Source organism: Cyprinodon tularosa, unplaced genomic scaffold, assembly GCF_016077235.1.
Source record: "Cyprinodon tularosa strain WSP-4 unplaced genomic scaffold, ASM1607723v1 ctg104, whole genome shotgun sequence".
NCBI lineage: Eukaryota > Metazoa > Chordata > Actinopteri > Cyprinodontiformes > Cyprinodontidae > Cyprinodon > Cyprinodon tularosa.
This window is the reverse complement of record NW_024037827.1, coordinates 1089981-1109955: the sequence shown is the minus strand read 5'-3', so window position 1 is coordinate 1109955 and position 19975 is coordinate 1089981. Positions and strand designations below refer to the sequence as shown.

At 40.1% G+C, this 19975-nt stretch overlaps 1 protein-coding gene across 1 annotated transcript in view; it reads right to left on the bottom strand.

The window, feature by feature from the left end:
• Window positions 1-19975, bottom strand: part of si:ch73-281f12.4 (RA_Radil_like and Myo5p-like_CBD_Rasip1 domain-containing protein) — a 51896-nt gene that overhangs the window by 8989 nt on the left and 22932 nt on the right. The window contains exons 7-13 of the mRNA XM_038282510.1: window positions 18460-18623; window positions 18261-18373; window positions 11717-11936; window positions 9931-10103; window positions 5618-5762; window positions 3093-3275; window positions 2661-3002 (exon numbers count right to left, since the gene is read on the bottom strand). Coding sequence (XP_038138438.1) covers window positions 2661-3002; window positions 3093-3275; window positions 5618-5762; window positions 9931-10103; window positions 11717-11936; window positions 18261-18373; window positions 18460-18623 — 1340 coding nt within the window. The remainder of the gene's footprint in view (window positions 1-2660; window positions 3003-3092; window positions 3276-5617; window positions 5763-9930; window positions 10104-11716; window positions 11937-18260; window positions 18374-18459; window positions 18624-19975) is intronic.

Sequence of the window (19975 nt, the reverse complement as noted above, 5' to 3'; positions counted from 1 at the left end):
CTCTGGGTGTAACACCGACCATCAGCGGGTCAAACAGCTGAATTCTTTTGGTTCTGATTTCTGACGCATGGAAAACTCAGCTTTCATTCTGAATTCTTTGCTCTGACTCCCTATGACTCCTCCACATGACCTCATAAAGGGGCGTCCTTCAACAATAAGAGTGGGAGAGGAAGCTGTCTTTCCTTTAACATGGCTGAGCCACCCTTCCACTGGAAACGCCTGACCTAAAGTACCAGGAGAAGCCTTTATGTGAACTACCACCCAGCAGAGGGGTGTTTTTAGGCGTCAGCGCTCGTTTGATGTGAGGAGGCAGAGCTGTGTGTCGTCTGAAGCGAAGCCATGAATGGGCCTTTCAGGTTGAGCCGAGCTGTCATCATGTGGCGCCGGAACGGTTTGCTCTTTGTTTCATGGTTTCTAAGAGAACTTATCAGCTGCTTTCATCAGGTTACAGTTAATCACTTTCAGCTCTTATTGCTGCTTTATAAAAACACTAACACAACATGTAACATCGAGAATATATGTAGAATTTAGAAAACCTTAAATCAATTTTATATAAAGTAATTAACATGTAGGCAACAATCAGTGAGTTTTATAGAACTTAAACTGTTTTGCTTTTTTAAGTAAGAAAGATTCATTACTTTATTCATTTTAGCTGAAGAATGAAGGACACCTTTCCATCAAAAAAGCAATAAAGGAATTATTACTATTAATCTATTACTAATTACATCTTAAAAGACCCTAAAACCTTCATGCTGCCTGTTTGGCTTTCAGCTTCAAATGTCTGATCGAGATTTTTTATTTTTTTTGTTTCCAACAGAAACTAAAATCAATCATATTTATATTATGGCTACAACTAACAATTATTTTGCAAATCGATTAATCTGACAATTATTTTTCAATTAATCGATTAATAATAGCCAAACATTCTTTAAAGAAGATTTTTTATGAAATGAAGGTAAACTATCTAAGGAGTTCTGGATAGAGCATATAGAAACACGGAAAAAAATGTTTTAATCTTAAATGCTAAATGATTTTATAATCTTTTTATTTGATATAAATGCTGCTCTAAGTCGGTCGCTCTGTCAGCTTAAGCCATATTTTGCAGTCTTTATACTCCATTTAACTATTATTCAATTACTAAATTAGTTGAATAATCGATAAATCACGATTAATTTTTTCAGCCATAATAAATATGTTAATAAAGACAGAAAGTGATGAAGCTTAGCAGGAGGCTTTAGAACAACACAGCAGCTTGGAATGTCTGGAGAACTGTAATGAAGGGCCGAATATAAAATACTTAATGTTATGAAGGGTTATAAGGCTTGATTGTATATACCGGTACTCTTAACTCTCAATGATACTCCTTACCCAGCTGGTATTTTATGAGGCATTAAGCATGAACCAAGCATTAGTCTCCCTGAAAAGTTGAATGTGACCTTAACAACACGGTTGGGAGGACCTATAAAAGGGGTAACCAATTAAAAATCAGCGGGGTCTGAATAAAGAAAATCATCAATCAGTAAAGGTCCGGAGACATTTATAATTATAATCCGTTACTTTAAGCAGAATTTAACACTGAAATAAAAAAGGCAGGCATTTTTGCATCAATGTTATACAATGAATTTTTAAATAAAAATTAGAAAGTTTTTCCATTTTAAAATCTAAACTCTTTTTGAAGTAGAGAACATCAATCTTTCAGTTTGATATATAGACAATTTCCTGACTCACTTTTTTTTATAAATTCATTTTTATCTTTTACTTACTTTTTTCTGTCTTAATGTTGGCAGTGGTCTTTAGGCTGCCCTGCAAGGCTTTAAACCTGGGTTTAACCGGAGACTAAGCCATTCTCAAGCACATATCAAGGAGCTCATTTTGAGCCTGGATCCAGATTTATTGTTGATTCTGTTCATGGTGGAGAATCCTGCTTCACAGCAGCAGGTTGAGCCAAACATCCTCTAAATGTGCAGGGTCATCTTTGAGCACGCCATTTCACTTTTCTTTCACCAGTTCACCGCAGTTCTTCCAGCAGTCCACACTTTCTCTGCTCTCTTTTTCTCATGGTCTTCTCCTTCTTTCCCATCGCCCGGCTTGCCACAGGTTTGCCTGCTGTGTCTAAAAGTAGCAGCAGCAGCAACCCAGACTGGCAGCTCATTGGCTCATTTGGATCAGGTGTAGCCTGGAGCCGGACGCTCCCCAGGGCTTTACCGTATTAACAGGAGAAGAGGCGCAAGGGAAGTTTAGACACTGTCGGTCAACATGCAGTAATTTATAAATGTTTTAAATCAAGTTGGTCCAGATTAGCCAGCTGGTCAGGTAATCCGTGACTTCTGACCTATAACAATAGTTGGTCCACTAGGACCCTCCTTTATGACCTCAGGTTTCTGAACCAATTCCTAATTGATGTTGACTAAAGTAAATTTGGCCTCCACAATAAAATACCCTTTGAAATTTGCAGTTGAACAGTTTACCTAGGGATGGAAAGGTTAAAGGTCAAGATCCGGCCCATGACACCAAGATCTATTACAGTTTAGCTCGAAAGCAGCATAGCTGCAGTAAATATCAGATACTGTTTTACATTAGAGGAAAGATCAGTTTGGACTCATTAGGATTAAAACAGTAACCGGATCCATCTGGGATCTGATCTTTAAACCTTCAGTTACCTTTCTTTAGCTGATGGGCACCCTCCCGCAGATCCGCCTCCAGCTCAGCCAGCTCCATACCCTGCGGGGTGTTGGGTGGGGTGAGGAGGCAGGAAGGGTCCAGAGCCAGGCTCTTGTGGTAGCTTGTGTCGACCGGGCCAGGGAGGGAGTTCTGCAGCTGCAGGCTCTTCAGCTTTTGGGCCAGAACTGCTTCACAGCTGCTCAGGCCACCATGAGAGCCTAGAGTCTGACCTGGGTCTACAGAGGAGGCGAGGTCAGAATCTGCTTTTGGACTGGGGCAAGTCTCAGCCTCGGAGAGCGTCTGATGGGCTGAAGGACTGTCACTGCTGGAACCCTGAGGAAAAATGATTTCGGGTGACATGAGTAAATCAGAGATCGATGCTGAACCAACCCAGCAGCTCATTTCCTGACCCGGTCACAGGAAGATGGTTACCTGTTCCTGAGCAGAACTTTGGGCCCGGGGTTCACTGTTAGCGAGCCTGCCAATAAATTCCTGCAGATTAGAGAGCTGTTCAAAAAGAGCCGGCTCCAGGATGGCTTTACCCAGCTCCAGGTGAAACGAGCTGCTGGGCAGGATGAGAGGCGGGTGGTTGTCGAAGCTCTCCAGGATGTCGGCTGTAAAGAAGAAAGAGGAACCGTTACTCTCTACTGCAGACAGTTTTTACTGAAGGCCTACAAATAAAACAACCTTGCATTTAGAAATGAAGCTCCCCTATTTGCCTTTAAGGGCTGATTGGGGTCTCATTTTAAACAGCAGGAAGACATATATCTGAGCAATAAGGCTGATTGGAGGAGACAGGCTGGCAGGAATGGATTACAGGTTCACATTAACCTGCAGTAATTCTTCTGTCCTGATTTAGTTTTTCCTTCAACAACAAAGCAGCCTCCAGAGCTTTTAAGATGCTGTTCAGCTGCTTCAAGCAGCGTTCATAAAACAGGGAATGTGCCGTTCTTAATCGAAAACAGTATCGGTGAAACCAGCTGACGCCCTGCCAACTCCGGACTGTTTTCAGATGCACTCGCTTCCCCTCATTTTATCACGCGATTTCATCAGACCTCTAACAGTCATGTTATCGTGAGGTGTTGTGCAGGCCTGCATGCCAAATACCAAGTCTCAACATGTACGCTATATAAGACTTGCTCTGATTCCTGCTGGTTACTCCAGTTTACTGTAAACACTAATATCCTGAGAACAGCGGATCCAAAACTGGTTCTGCCCCCCAGGGGAAAAAATGGTGCAGGATGATTTTACCTGAAGTTAAATTAGATGTTTCACAAATTATTTAATTGTTTTTACAGCTTTTATAGCATTTTAACTGAATTTTAGATTAAGTCATAAATTATATATAAAGTGTCTTTTTCACATTGAACAACAAGTTCAGATTTTGAACAGTATAAATTTATCTGCTGTTTAACCTCAGAATGAACCCTACTTCTTTCTAAAGGCCTCAGAAATATAGAGTAACCTTTGTTCCATTATTGTTGCAAAACAGAAATTGTCAAAGGAAATTGGAAAAAAACCCAGAAAATAAACTTTCAAAACATTTCAACTGAAAAAAAGTTTTTTAATTTTTTATTTTACTTTCTTAGATTAAAGTTTAAGTATAGCATTCTTTTTAAATTGCTATCCACAGAACATATTCTCTGAAGCTCAATACAAATGCTCGCTTTCGTAACACATTGACCAGTAAACACGTCTTTGCTAACGCCCAGCGGGCCAATACAAATGCATTTTCGCGCCTCACTGCAGACAAAAGCATGAAATATGTAAAAAGAAGAAAAAAAACAAAACAAAACAAAAAAGGTTTGCAAATATAAAAATAAAAATTTTATTTGCACTGGAAAAACTTGGATTTTCTGTGAGAATGCAATGTGAATGCTATAATACTCTAAACTAAAAAAAGGCAGAAACAAAGGCAATTTCTCAATTCACAAGAACGCGATTACAGACTTGTGTCCTCGCCAAGTACTTGACAAGAACACAGGAAAGCATGGACTGAGGGAGAACGGGAGCAAGCAGCATAAATATGGGAAACTGGAACATAAGCGTACTCGTGACATCACCACACCCTCGGCTGATCTGGAGCTGCATTTCACCTCCTGTTATTAATAGTCGCTAGATAATAATAAATTCTTACTTTTTTCATTCAGTGAAGGAATTATATAGGACAGTCAGATATAATAAAAACATTTTAACAAATAAAACAAAAAAATCGCCATCAAAGCCAGCGGTTCTTCACAAACGGCTATGCAGAGAGAGGGCTGCTGCAGACGGGCTAACGTTAGCCCTGACTGCCGTTAATCGGCCATATAGTGAAGCTTAAAGGTATACATTTCTCGCCTAAATTATCTGAAGATGAACTTTTATGGGCGTGGTTTGGTGGCGCAGCGGTTAGCGCACACAATCCATGTATGGAGTTCTCAGACCTCGACGATCCAGGTTTGCATCCGACCCTCGGTCCTTTGCCGCATGTCTCCCCCTCTCTCATACCCCCTTTCCTGTCAGCCTACTGTCCAAAAAGAATGAGCCACCCCCCGGCCAATCCCCCCCAAAAAACATACTTTTATAGAACAACGGCAACAGAAAAGAGAACTTTTAACTTACTACTCTGGGCTCTGTGTGCTTGTGTAACGTCATCAGCCTCAGCCCTACTACAGTCCCAATTCACAAGTGGGACTGAATACAAACACACTCCACACTTCTTAGGTTTGGAGGTTTAAGGGGTCTGAAAATATCTGAAAGGCACATTCCTGTAGAGGCTGGTCCAAACTTAACCGAAGACATCGAGGTAAATCCTGGAGTAAAATCTACACTTTACCTAAAAATATCCAAAGATAACCTCTAAATGCACCAGAACCCAATGCAACACCTCTGAGTTATTATGAGGAAATGATTGGCATGAGAAAAAAGGAAAAAAAAAAGGGTGATGCAGTTGGTGTCTGTCCCCAGAGCTCACCAGTGCTGACTGCGTCTTCCATGTCATCTGCTGATGGAGTCCATCCGCTTGGACAGGGTTTACCGGCGCTGTACTCCCGCAGCATGTGGTGCAACTGGGCTGGTTTCAGAGCCGCAAACTCGGTCCTGAGGGAAGCCCAGGAGGCCTGGAGGGGCACAGGAACATCAGCAAACAGGAAAAAAATTCATTCATACAGAGCATTTCAGCATAATAGGGAAGACCTGAGGGGTCTGGCTGTTGATCCTCTAACAGAAGCCTGTAATGTATTTTGGAAGTAAGCAATTCATCTAAAGGAATTACTAAAGATGAACGAAGCAGGAATTCGTTTTTCAAGGTCCTTGCGACAAATTAGTCCTTTAATAAATATTTGTTCCTGTCTTTATGAGCCTCTGAAGGTTCAGGTTCGGACCATCACTTCACCCAGATTTAGAAACTGATTGCTTTTTTCTAGCTGGATTATCTGTAACTTCTTCTAATGCTCTTCCTTTGGTCCAAAAATATAATTTCAGTTTTGTTTTGATTCAAGAGAAGAACATTTTGGCACCAATCAATCGACTTTTCTCTATTTATCTTTTCTATTTATTTACGCAGCGCTTCTGAGTTCATACACAGCTGGTAAAATCGTACTGTAATATATAGCTGTGTATCATCTGCATAGTTATGGTAATTTATATTGTTGTTTATTATAATTTCAGTTATGGGAAGCGTGTAAATACTGAATAGGAGGGGCTCTAAGATGGACCCTTGGGGAACGCCACATGATGTAAAGCTACCTACTGATTTTCTTTAACCAGTTTGAACCGTAACTTTCCCGTCATGAGGGTTGCTACACAGACAAACAGTCTTTCTCTCTAAACATGTAAAATAAGGTTAACAGAGACTGAATGAACATGCTTAAACTCCATTATCCCACCGACAGATGTGGTAAGAAATCTCATGGGAAAATATTTCATAGCGGTGATGAATAAGTAGTGGTTAAAGTGTCGATTGGATCTCCTGCAGCTCTTCTTTTGTTTCTGCGCTATGAAATGTGGGTGTTGGGTTTCATTTTAGAACATCCCTTTTGTTTAGCACACCGTGAGATTTGACCTGATGTTGTGAAAGTGTTTAGTTTGGAAAAAGTCCAGACGGGATTTTTTTCATGACTTAAGGAAAGCTGCTGCTTATGAATAAACACTAATTGGGTGATTTCACCAAAAACAAACATTCTGATCATCATCTGTTTTCTTCTGACCGTTCAAACCGACTCTGAGGAAGTCAGACTTTAGCCAGACTTTCTGGGGCGACAACAGAACCATAAGTAGAGAGCTGCTCTGACTGATTGAGTCTGAGTGGAAGGGATGTTTCCAGGCTTCTCAGAAACAACAGAAACCTAAAGATGCTTCTGAATATTATGTCTGCCAGTTATTGTTGGGCAACCATGCTGCTCTAAAATATCCATCCACAAGCAACCAAAGCCACATCAGTCTGGTCTGGTTTACCACAGTGCCAGCCAGCGAGCCGCTGCAGATCCGTAAATGGAAAACTAAGAAGCCGTGGAGGGCGTGTCCCCTTCTAACGACCACTGAGAGCAAACTCATTCCAGAGACATGATGTCTGTAAAATCAGCAGCCTCATAGCAACCAGGCTGCCCTCTGAGGAGACGAGACAAAGCCGCTGCTGAGCTTCTGTTGGATTTTTAAGATTTGAGTCATGTCCTGAAAGCAGGTGCCCCCCTCCCTACGCAAAGATCTCATATCTAAAACACTTCAGAAACACCTGATCCTCCAAAGCGTCAAATTAGTTGTACTCTGAGCGCCACTAAACATACAGTCGTATCTTGGAAATGGACGTCATTTCAGCTCTTAAACCATATCGAAATATACAATGTGAGTAGCTTATTGCAAAGGAATGCTTTGTTCATTCAAACACGAGCCTTTATTATCCAATTAAAGGAAATGCTGATATGTGACTCATATGAATAAAATCTACCAACAAGGTATTTAGGTTCAACCGGTGATTTAAATCTCATGTTTCCCTCAGAGGAAAAATAGATGAAACACACGACATGGAGAAATGAACCAATAAATTATATTACTTCTATATTAATAATTTTGAAATACAAACTGGAATGATTGTAATGTGTATTTGTAGAAAATATCAAAGAAATGAAAAGTTATAAAAAGGTAAAACTCAGGGAGAAGAATCACAGTCTGTTGAAACACGCTGGGAGATTTTCAGAAAATAATGTAAATAAATGTTTGAGCTGAGCGAAAGTTAATAGATTATTCTGTCATAACTGATAAGAAACGTTTTATTACTGACAGAAGGAAATTGATTATTTTCTTGGTTTAAAATCAAAGTAGGAAGGGTAAAATGCTGACAAGCAGGTAGAAAATGGCGGTATAGACTGGAGGCTGGTCAAACTGGCATCCCTTTAATTAACCCTTTAAACCATTGATTCCCCAAAGTTGAGGCTTATTTTCAATCATTGCACACAGCTACAGCTCAAACTGTACGACGAAACCGCAGGGTTTAAAAGTTCACAGCTCATGACGCATTTTCTCAAACTGTGCGGCTCGACGCTCTGATGAGAAAACTCCAAAAACCACGTCGGATTCAGAGCAGAGAGATGGCACTGATTCTGGACTCATGAATCTAGTCGGACTCATCAATCTGGAAGAAGCAGAACTCCCTGGTTTTGCACATGCACAGTTCTGAGGTTCAGTTAAATCGGCACGTAGCTCTGCTTCAGCAGCAGGATTTGTCCACTAACACCTTACAACTGCTGATTTTCAAACATGTTTGATTTTCTCCTGATCTTACGATTCCTGATCAGGAGGTGAGTACGAGACTACCCCTGAACGAGAGGCTGATCGCCTCTTGTTACCGCTGTATACTACACGACACGGGGTGAGGCTGAAACGCGGCCCCATCGAAAAATTCGTGCACGACTGGAGAATCGGCCCGAAAAGGGCAAAAAATGGTACAGTCTATACCCAGGGTTTAGAGATCCACAGCAGAAACTAAACCAAAAAATAAACTTTTAGGTCAAAGTGTTTGAAGATATATAAATAGTCACCTAAAAATGAAGCCTAACTACTTTGGTTCTTAATGTTGATTTTAATATCATTACACCACAGCTAATTGAAAATATTCATAATACCGGTACTTTGAATTATAAACTGAGTCTGGAACCATTTCGTGAGTCAGAAGCTGAAAAGTTTGGGGACCTCAGATTTAAACCATATATCTTTTTAAAGAAAACTTGACTGAAGCTTTAATATTGGTTGAAGTGGCCTGGGCCTTCTTTAAAAGCCAATCCTTTACTTGAACCTCTTCAAACTATTTTTCTATCTATAACTAAAGTCCTTGTGACTTACACTGATCCATCTGTGTGTTGTTACCAAATTAAGGAGCTAAAGAATCCTAAAGCTCCTTGTGTTCACACGCAGGCTGGGATCTAAACACCTTACTCAACATGAGTTGGCATAACATGACCGCCGTGGCATCTACCCAGCAAAAAAAAAAATCTACTCAACATGATGGGAGGCAACAGATTCAGGGGCAATAAAACATGTGAGTCAGAAACGAGGCTTTTACCTGCTGGTTTATACAAGCTTTTAAAGAAACATAATAATTTACACCTGGATCTATTTATTGGTCTGTTTTCTACTCTGACTCGGCGTAACTTTGGCTTCTTCCAGTCCAATGAAAAGTAAACAAGATCTGAAGAGGTAACTTAGAGGAGGATTAGGACTTAAGCTACAGCAGTAAGCTAAAGCTGGCCACAACACAATTATCAACCACTTGTTCTTTTATTTGCTGCGTTGTTTATGATCTATTTGGTGTTTAATTCCTGACTGATAATGAAACACTTAGAACACCTTAGAGCATCCAATAAAATCCTTTTTTTTAAAGAGTCAAGGGGATCTGAACTGGTAACAAATTAAATATTATTCTGGTTTATATAACCTTAAGAAATGGGACCGCTGATGTCATGAGTTTAGCATTTTAGTGTTTGAACTGACTGGGTTTCTGCTAGCTGCTTCCTTTTCTCAGTGGTAGTAGGACAATGAACCAGAGACCTGAGTCCACATTCAGAACCTTTCTCAGTATTTACAAAGAGCCAATCACTGGCTTTGCATTGGTAAAAAAAAAAAGAATATGAGACATTTAAAAGATGAAGACAATTGATGTGTAAACAAAATGGGTCCTTCTGACACCTTAAAGAGAAGACAAACAGTAAGGCTGACATCAGCATGACTCTGCTATCAGGGCTACACCCGCCTGTGCTTAGACAAACAGGAAAAGAGAAGCGGATGTCTGCTGACCTGCAGAAGCGTTTCTTTGGGTGTGGCCAGCAGATTGACAGCAGCAGAGAGCTTCTGGAAGAATTCGCCGGCTATGTCACCCAGGCCGATGTTCTGGGCCCAGTCCATCAGCAGGTCCAGGTTGGCCCTGATCTGCACACCGCGGGACCACTGGTAGAACCCAGCCACGGATCCTGAACAACAAACCTTCATTTAAACAAGAGCACCTTACATCTTTATTATAACAATATATTTCAGAACTAATCCATTTTAAGGAACCCAGCAGAAATGCAGCAGAGAGAAACTTTCTATCAAACATAAAATAGGACAAATAGAGCAACTGAGGTACAAATGTGGCTGAGCAAAAAAGCCTGCTACGGTCTGTCAATTTTACAGAAAGAACTAAATTTCACTCATTGCAGCCCCGCCATGCTTCTGTGTTTTCGTTTGAGAGGAAGGAAAAGAAGAATCCTTGTTTGCGCACTTAGCGATTTGCCCAAAACCAAACAACACTTTCAAACATGTTTGATTTTCTCCCGACCTTACGATTCCTGATCGTGAGGTGGTTGTGAGAGGCTGATCACCCCTCGTTACCCCCTGTACACTACAGACACATGATCAGGGTGAAAGTTGGCCCGATCGAAAAATTCTCGCACGATCGGAGAATCGTGCAGTGTATGCTCGGCTTTACAGAAACTATATTTGACTTAAGTGAATAAATCTTAAAGGTTGGACCAGACTGTAAAGGGGATTGGATTTATTCGTTTTGGTGATCTCTGTGACCTTTATCAGCAGTGTCAGCTGTGAGATGAAGTCTCCTCATCAACCTCATCACAGATGGAAATCTTATTGCATGTAGGTTGCATATTAATGACAAACGCTAAATTTTTACTTCCATAAAGTTCTTATCAATATAATTCATGCACACAGTGACACTGGGAAATTAAGCAGCCTTTCCTCAGAGCTCCATGTATCACAGAGCAAAAACTACAGAAATCTAAAGTCTGAATCAGTGTTTTTAATAATAACATCACCTCAAGCATGACACTGCTAATGGCGTGACCAGAGGAAGGCAGCTGTTGTCTTTAGAAAAAGATTGGCAGGAAAAAGCTTAATGCTATTTTAATGCTGCATTTAGTGCATCTTAAATGTCATAGCTAGTAAAACTTTTACACCAAAATGATTATTTATTCAAAAACAAAACATTTCCTCAGCAACTATTATGTGATTATGTTGAACCAGAAAAGCTCAGGAGGGCTCATGGAGAGTGTTTCATTTGTCTTCCTGTATTTACATCATCAAGCAAAGGGTGCTAACATTAGCCCACCATGTTATCATCACACTATTCTCTAGGAAACAATGTATAGAACCATGGCTAATATATAATATTGCTAACGCTACGTCCACATGAACAAGCAGACAAAAGGGTCAAATTCTCATGCGTACTTTTGCAAGAAAAAGAGGTATAAAATGGGATCTAAATTAGCTTTATTTATTTTTCTTCTAAAACTGATTAAACATGAATTTGAAGATAGTTTCAGAAGGATTTAATATTGACTCATTTGAGGAAACAAAGAGAATGCGGAGGTTGCTAATCTCAGGTTGCTGCTTTTCTTCTGAATAGGCAACTTAAATATTTGCCAATGCTAACCTGAAATTAGCAAACCGTAGCTATCACCTTTATCTTCTGTAAAACATGTAATAATATGTAACTAAAGTAAAAATAAAACAAGCAGAAGATTATAATCCTGATTAAAATCCCTCAGAAAGCTAGAAATTGGTCTTTGAAGATAAACTGTGAGATTACCTCTCTCCATGAGGGTGTTGAACAGTGATGCATTGATGAAGAAGAACAGGTAGGCACAGAGCTGAAGTGAGATGTCTGGATGCACCTGGAAGGCCGTAAGAAGCTTCAGCGCCTCCTTGAGGACCTCCAGGATGCTGCTGAGGCTTTCAGGCACCTGCAGCTGACCATGTTCAGTGAACGGGTTCCCGTCCAGCAGACCAGTCAGGGCTGAATACATACTCTGTAAAGAGAGGAGAGCCTTACTACATGATTGGATGGATCTCTAGTTATTCTGACACGGTCTGGGTCTAAACGGAACATAACGCCATATTTACTCAGACTGGGAGGGATTCACAGAAAAGACTGAGCATGTCGTAAAACTCATTTTTCACAGTTATGACTTGATCCAGTTAGGCTGATATCTCGGAACTGTGATCACTGATGACATTTTATACTAAGAACAAATAAAGAACAACAGAGCTGCTATTATTGGACCTTAGTGCAACGTTTGATTCTGTTGATCATTTGATTTTATCGGAGCTTCTGGAAACCTGGGGCAGCCTTTCTGGTACAGCACTGGACTGGTTTAAATCCCACCTAAAGGACAGGGACTCCTGTGTGTCAGTGGGGAACTTTAAATCGGAAAGCAGAAAAATCACATGTGGGGTTCCTCAAGGGTCCATTCTGGGGCCCCTCCTATTCAGCATCTACAGGATCCCCTTAGCTCAGATTATAGCAAACAACCAGATCAGTTACTATAACTATGCAGGCGACACAATGTCACTAGGTGACTATGAACCCATCAGAGCGTTGGTTAGATGCTCAATATGTGGATGCACTAATAATGATATTAATCTTTCGACCAAAAAAGGAACAATCAAGAGTTACAGTAGTAGCCATTCAAAATGTCCCCAGTTTCCTTGATGGGTCCTTGGCTGGTCCCCTACAATTCCATCAATCTTTGTACTTAAATATTCTTTCTGTCAATATTTGTAGACATTAAGGTCTAAAGACAAGCATCATCTCCTGGTCAGAGCCTTTAATTCAGTGAAAGGGTGGAGTCAGAGTAAAAAACGGAACGCCCAGGAGAAGGCCAATGGCTGGAAGTTGTAGGGGGTTTTGCTGGGAGTTGCAGGGGTGTGGGCTGCCATTCGACTGGGAAGGGCCATTTTGAATGGGTGCTACTGTAGCTCACAGCTTCAACTATTACAGCTAGAAACCACTAATTGTGGCCAAAGTCTGGGTGTCATCATGGACTCAGACCTGAACCTTCAGAGGCTCATAAAGGAAGCCACTAAGGCTACGTTCACACTGCAGCCTGAAGTGACCCAAATCCGATTTTTTTGCCCATATACGACCTGGATCTAATCTTTTCATGGCTGTCTGAACAACACAAGTCCGATTTTATCCAATCTGACCCAGGCCACTTGGCTATCTGGTCCTGAATCCGATATGAATCTGATCTTTTCAAATGCGACCTGTGTCTGAACGGCCAGGTCACATTCATCCGACCTGAAGGCCATTAATACCCAACAAAGGTCTCTATTCTGGGTCTTGCTACGCAGAAGCGGCAAGAAAAACAACAACCATGGCAGACGATGATGCGGAGAGCAGTATTTATGTTTAACCATATTGAAAAGATTGAGTTTTCATGGTTGGAAAAGACCGCTAGATCCGCGCCGGCACTACCATCCACGTTTACTTCCGTAAACATAGAGCACGCTGGCCTGTGACGTCATTGTGTCCTCCATGGATTAAAAAAAAAAATTGGAATTGAGCATCAAGGCCTGCAGTGTGAACGTAGCCTAAGTCAGCCTTTTATCACCTGAAGAAAATCTCCAGGATTAAAGGACTAAAGTCCAATCAGGATCTAGAAAAGGATTAGAATTGATCACTGCAATCATGTCTTCATAGGTTTGCCAAAAAAGTCCATCAGACAGCTGCAGCTGATCTAAAACACTGCTGCCCGTGTTCTCACTAGAACTGAGAAAGTAGAGCCCAGTTCTGAAGTCCTTACACTGACTCCCTGTAGCTCAGAGAATAGACTTTAAAATCCTCCTGTTAGTCTATAAATCACTGAATGGATAGCTGTTGTAGATCTGTTGTCAGTGTATCAACCTCCGAAACCACTCAGGTCTTTTAGTTCCAGCCAACTCTGTCCACCCAGAACTAGAACCAATCATGGAGAAGCAGCATTTAGTTCCTCTGCTCCATTGATCTGGAATAAACTCCCAGAAAACCCTAAAGGTGTTAAAAGTTTCAGTTCTTTTAAGTCAAAGTTAAAAACCCATTTGTTTAGAGCTGCCTTTGAATGTTGAGGTTAAACTGTTAACTGAGGTTTTATTAGTTGAAGGTTGTGATCCAATTGCTAGAAAACCCAATAAAATGCGTTCAAGTTCAAGGCATTTAAAACAACTTGGTGAGTCTAAAAAGAACAGGATCAGCTGGTGAGGCTTTTTACTGACCTCAAACAGAATATCAGCTTTTATTACTGTGGTGGTCAAAGTGTTTGTTTTGGCACTTCTCTGGCACCGACAGAAAACACACATGAAGAGCGATAAAAAGCTCTGCTGGAGCAAACCATCCGCCTGCAGTAACTCTGTGCATGAAGCAACAGGTCAGCTGAGGCTTTCCTGAGACGCTGAGCAGGTGTTATCATGAGACCACATGCTGAGAAATAACAGATGGTGGAAGATTTTTACAGACAGGATGTGAAAACGTTTCACATGCCAACATGTTTGCTCAGGCTGAGGTAACTTTAAGCCCGTTTCATTTCCAGTTCAATAATAAGTAGTTTGATGTGGAGGAGAGGTAAAGGAATCCAGTCTGAACATTCGGTCGTCTACAGGAAATCAAAGGAAAGACCTTTTTGTGCTCCTCCCTACCTTTCCTCTGTGTTCTCTGATGACAGCTTGTTTTCCTCTGCAGGAAAGAGCTTATTGCTGCTGATCAACCCATTTTTAAACCAAATAGAAAATCTACAATCTTTACAAATACAGATCTGTATAAATGGATATAAGAAACAAGAGATTATAAATACACTACCCAGCGGCGTGATCTGATTACTAATCTATAACGTAAATACATCAAACCTGCTTTCAGCAATAGCTCAAGCCTTCAACAAAACCTGATTTATTTATTTTTTGTACTTAAGTTTTAGAGTTAAGTTGTTGCAAATATCCCATAGTTTTCAAATGAGAGAACAGACTGTTCCTGCTTCCTTCCCCACCTTCCTCCAACAGTCACTATGAGGGTGGCGGTGTTTCAGGCACTTCCCACAGATGGTTCAGCAAATAAAACAGCTCAGTTCTCCGTCTGCTTCTGGTTATTTAGAAAGTTAAATGATAGAAGGCTTTAAAGTTCTTCTAATGACACCAAGTCCGTATTTAGCAGACGCATCAGTTAAGCAGCTTGTATATCCTGACCGGCTCCTAATTTTACAGCAACATCAGACACGAACTCTTTAAAATAAATCTAAACATCAAAGTGTAGGAGCTGATTTGTTGTTGCTGAGAATAAAAATGTCTGAGCTGTAAAGCCTGCTGGTTTTGACACAAAGCAGACAGTCCTAAGAAGTGGCTCCAACATGTCAAAGTCACATAAATAAGCCAGGGGAGCCATAAAGCCGCAGACGCCCACGTGAGCCGAAGCTAATGGATCATCTTGACTTTATTACATTCGTCTCAAACTCAGACCTTATATCTAGGATCTGAAAGGTTGTAAATTGGAAAAGTCCTCAATGAGATCCGGCAGCTCGTCAATGAACTTTTACACAATTTGTCGAGTTAAAGCCCCAGTGTGTGAGATTTATCCCACCTAGTGGTGTGCTAAGTGAATTACACACAACTGATAGGCTGCTCTGAGGCCTCGCTGTTAGAACATTATAATATAAGGAAGGTTTGAATATCCTGCCAGGTGAGGAGGAACAGAACGGTACATAATTCAGTGTTTTTATTAATGCCAATAGGTTACAAGCGTGTCCTCCATGTATTCAGTAGGAAGCTACTGCTAATAGCTAACAGCTATGGCCCCCTGCTGGCATGAATTTTGTTAAGAACAGCAGCTGATAACGGTTGCAGCAGAGTTCGTCCAGTGAGACTAACTAGCTGTGAGACAGACTAGTTGTCCTGTTTCTAACATAAACCAACATAAACTTTGCTGCTATTCTGGATGATCTTACCAGTCCAGCAGAAAGCCTGAAACCTCCTCAGATTAGTTGCGTATGTTTAACCAGAAACATATGGAAGAAAAACAGTCTCATTGGAATCTGCCTTGTTTTTAACACCGAATTTTAAATACTGAATTTTTTTAGATATTGAATTCCTTACACTCAATTTTTATCTGGTAAAAATTCACCAGAAAAAAATTCAGCTGCAAAAATTCAGCCGCAAAAGTGTTGACCTTTTGGTGAACTCAAGCCGAAGCGTTCTACACTCGATAGAGTCCAGCAGCTTCTAGCCAATGAAATTAGCTCATTTGGTCACGTGACACAACGGCTGGGCTCAGCGCTGTTCCTGGCTGAATGAGGAATTTTTCTAACAGACAGCTATTAGAGTTTTTCCTCTTATCAGACTGGGTGAAACAACTGAGCCAATCACAGCTAGTACGGCACCCCTGTCTGCCGAGGCTCTTGGTTTGATCCGGGAGAAGCGGCCGGCTGCAAACTTTTTTTCTTCTTCAGATGAAGAAGAAAAAAAGTTTGCCGCCGGCCGCTTCTTGTTGTGATTGGCTAAGTTGTTTCACCCATTCTGATAAGAGGAAAAACTCTAATACAGTAGATGTCTGTTAGTAGCTAACTGACGTTTTGTAATTCTGTTTAACAAAAAAAATAATCCTCATTCAGCTGGCAACAGCGCTGAGCACAGCCGTTGTGTCACGTGATCAAATGAGTTAATTTCACTGGCTAGAAGCTGCTCGACTCTATCGAGTGTAGATTGCATTGGCTTGAGTTAACCAAGTGTAAGGAATTCAATGTCTAAAAAAAATCAGAAAGAACGAAATGACTTATTTATATCACTAATCATTATAAAGCATAATAAACTATACTGTAAAAAAAAAAAAGAATAACGACTTTTCTGAAAACACATTTAAAATCCTTTTGGTATGTCACTGGTCTGTACCAGACGTTTCCTGCATACCATAACATACTTCAAGCAGCACAATTTTCAGCTTTGGATTTATATCTGACCTGATATAACTCATCATTCACTCTTTTCATCATTTTAGTTTATTGTCTGCATTTCATTGTACAAGTATAGCATAAGTTAAAGAGTGATGCAACTAAAATACAGATAAATATGGAATAAAAGCAATATAACCAAACACTGTAAAGGCATCTATGCAATCACAAAAGTTGTAATTACTATTTTATACATTGATTTAGGGCTGCAACTAACGATTAGTTTGCAAATCGATTAATCTGTCGATAATTTTTTTGATTAATTGATAAATAATGGGAAAGCCAAAGATTCTTTAAAGAATTTTTTTTACCAGGTTAAACCAGGTGGAACTCAAACTCTTCCACTTGAGGAGTTCTGGGTAGAGCATACTGATTTTTTTTTATCTTAAATGGAAAATTTGTATATATATATTTTTACAATCTTGGTATAATTATTGCTCTAAGTGGGTCTCTATGTCAGCTAAAGGCAGGTTTTAGAGTCTCTGCATTCCAGTTAACGATTAATTAATTACTAAATAAATTAATAACGATTAATTTTTTCAGCCCTACAATGTTTAATGATTTAAGGATAGAAATGTCCTTCTGGTACCATAATGTCACTATTTAATGGTAACCTGGGTGATATTCTGGTTGTACATGTGTAAATGAGCTGATGGGAAGGATGGAGTCGGCACAGGGGACACCACCACCTACATGTTTAGAAGCAACTCATTCTGCGCTATTGACACTTTCATTTTTGATTCAGTTATAATGAGACTTTGGCAAAATATGTATTTATGAAAGCAGTGCTTGATTTTTGCTGATAAAAAGCCAAATTCATAACACACTATCCCTTTAAACTTTTGTGTTTATTATGAGGATTTTATGCCGCAAAAATTTTAATTTTTCCTGTTTAAGTAAAAGTCAACATATCTTTGTGGTTAAAACCAGTTTTCTATAAACTATAATCTGTGGCAAAGCAAACACAGCCAAGGCTCTCAACACTTTAACCGCTTTGTGTATCAGAAAAGCAGCTTCTTTATTAACTTTGCCAAAGACAACATGTGCAGATGTCAACCCAGCAGTTCCCAATAAATCAAGCATTCAGGTTTATTCAGTTAAACCTCTGCAACCTTCAGATACCATGTCGTCACTGTTTATGCTGCTGTGAGTGGAAAGGACACCCCGCTCTCTATCTCACAGCTCTTTCCTGGCGGCGGGTTTGTGTTTCCATTCTGTTATTGTGTTTTCTGTCTGGAATAGGCTCAACGAAAACAGAATATTGTGTTTACACAATCAGGTTTCCTGCTTCACATGTGAAAGACAACCAGGTTTCACCGGTCCAAAGGGATGTGAAGCATTTTGGCAAAGGATTTATGCTGCGTATGCCTGTAGGCAGGAGCCAACCTTTGTGAGATAGTAGACAGACTGCTGGAAGGTAAACATGATGACCTCCTCCAGGACTGTCATGGCCTCCTCGCAGGCGATGCGAGTGGACGACATCTCTGACTCCAGAAGATCTGATGAAAACACATGATAAGGTGCTTTTCTAATCTTTATCCATTGCAGCTTTAACAGCTTTCAAAATGTCAAAGCAAACGCTCACCTTCATCCAGACTTTCCCGTCTCCAAGGAAGCAGCTGAGGAACCTCATGCTGGATGAAGTGCAGCAGTTCGATGGAGTTGGCCATCCACAGCACCAACGGCCGCAGACCTGGGATCAGCTGCTCCATGCTGAGCAGATGAATCTCTACAGGCTGTCCGTCACTCCTAACGAGGAAGAAATCAGGAGTTACAGATGAAACTTGTCTGCTTTTGATTTAAGGGATTATTTAGGCAGAGAACGGAGGTTTTTAGGACTGCAGAAATAACTTAAGCTAATTCAGGCAGATGTTTCGTTCAGTCCTAATTCATCACACAGGTTTAGAGCCGTCGGTCTTAAATTAATATTATGTTTAAGCTGTTTTCCTGCTGTTTGGTTCCAACAGTTTGCTGAAAATCTAAGAGTGAAAAGTCTGAAATTAATTCAACGTTCAGTGTGGGTATCATTAGAAGAATACCAGTTCTATCGCTAACATACAGCTTCCACTGACACTGAACATTGTGGGACCAATAGGTTTTTGTTTTTAACTCTGACCAATCCATCAGAAACTCAAAAATCCAACGTCTTTTTTTGTTTGTGAAGCCACCATTCCAAAGCATGACAAAACCTCGATTACCAAGAACAAACGTTGATGTGGAGTCCGTCACTGAGGTAAGAAAGCTCTGTTATTTCTATGGAGAGAATTTCTTTGTCAAGAAAAGACGTTGTGGAAATGGAAAGCAACTTCGCTGTTTTCTCAGATTTTATTTTTTCAAATTAAATCTCTTTTTGAAATTTAGTTTTACAAATAGTATCGTTTTAAAATGATGTTCGGTTTTGTTCGCTTTCCTCATATTGGTCTGCAGTGACATTAGCAACAACATTTTTATTGGTCAAGAGTGAACGTTTGTATTGGGCTTAAAGCAAAGAGAACGTAAAACTATCTGAGAAAGAGACTTTTAAAAACAAGAGGTAAAAATTTGTCAAAAAAAATCAAAATAAAATACCAGAAAACAGCAAAGTTAATCTCACAACCTTTTTTGATTTAGAATTGTTTTTAAAGTATAATTGCATTTTTTTTTTTCCACTTGCATAACCTGTTCTTTGCTGCAACAATGATGGAACAGAATTCATTCCATACATGTCCTGTGTCAAACTAGACGTTTTAAAGTCTGTAAATTATTAAGGCTTAGAGGGACAGAGAGAAAACTGAACAGGAAGGCTGATCAGAGAGCAGCAACATTTCTGTTCCATCCTTTCAAACCCTCAACCTGTGGAGAAAAATGTCATTTGAGAAGTATTATTCCCTCCAATCTCCAATTTTAGTAAATCAAAGCATTAGCATGCTAATATTAGACTTTATAGCCACATTTAGTCTTTATCTAAAATAATAAAACTATGTTAGACAAACTGCTCCATCGCCCCTCAGTCAGCAGGACAAAACTTCTACTCAAACCAGAGAAAAAAGGCTCAATGCTGTTTCTACATCTTCTCAATTTGCTGTTCTTGAAAATAAATCAGATTAAGCACAAATCAGTAT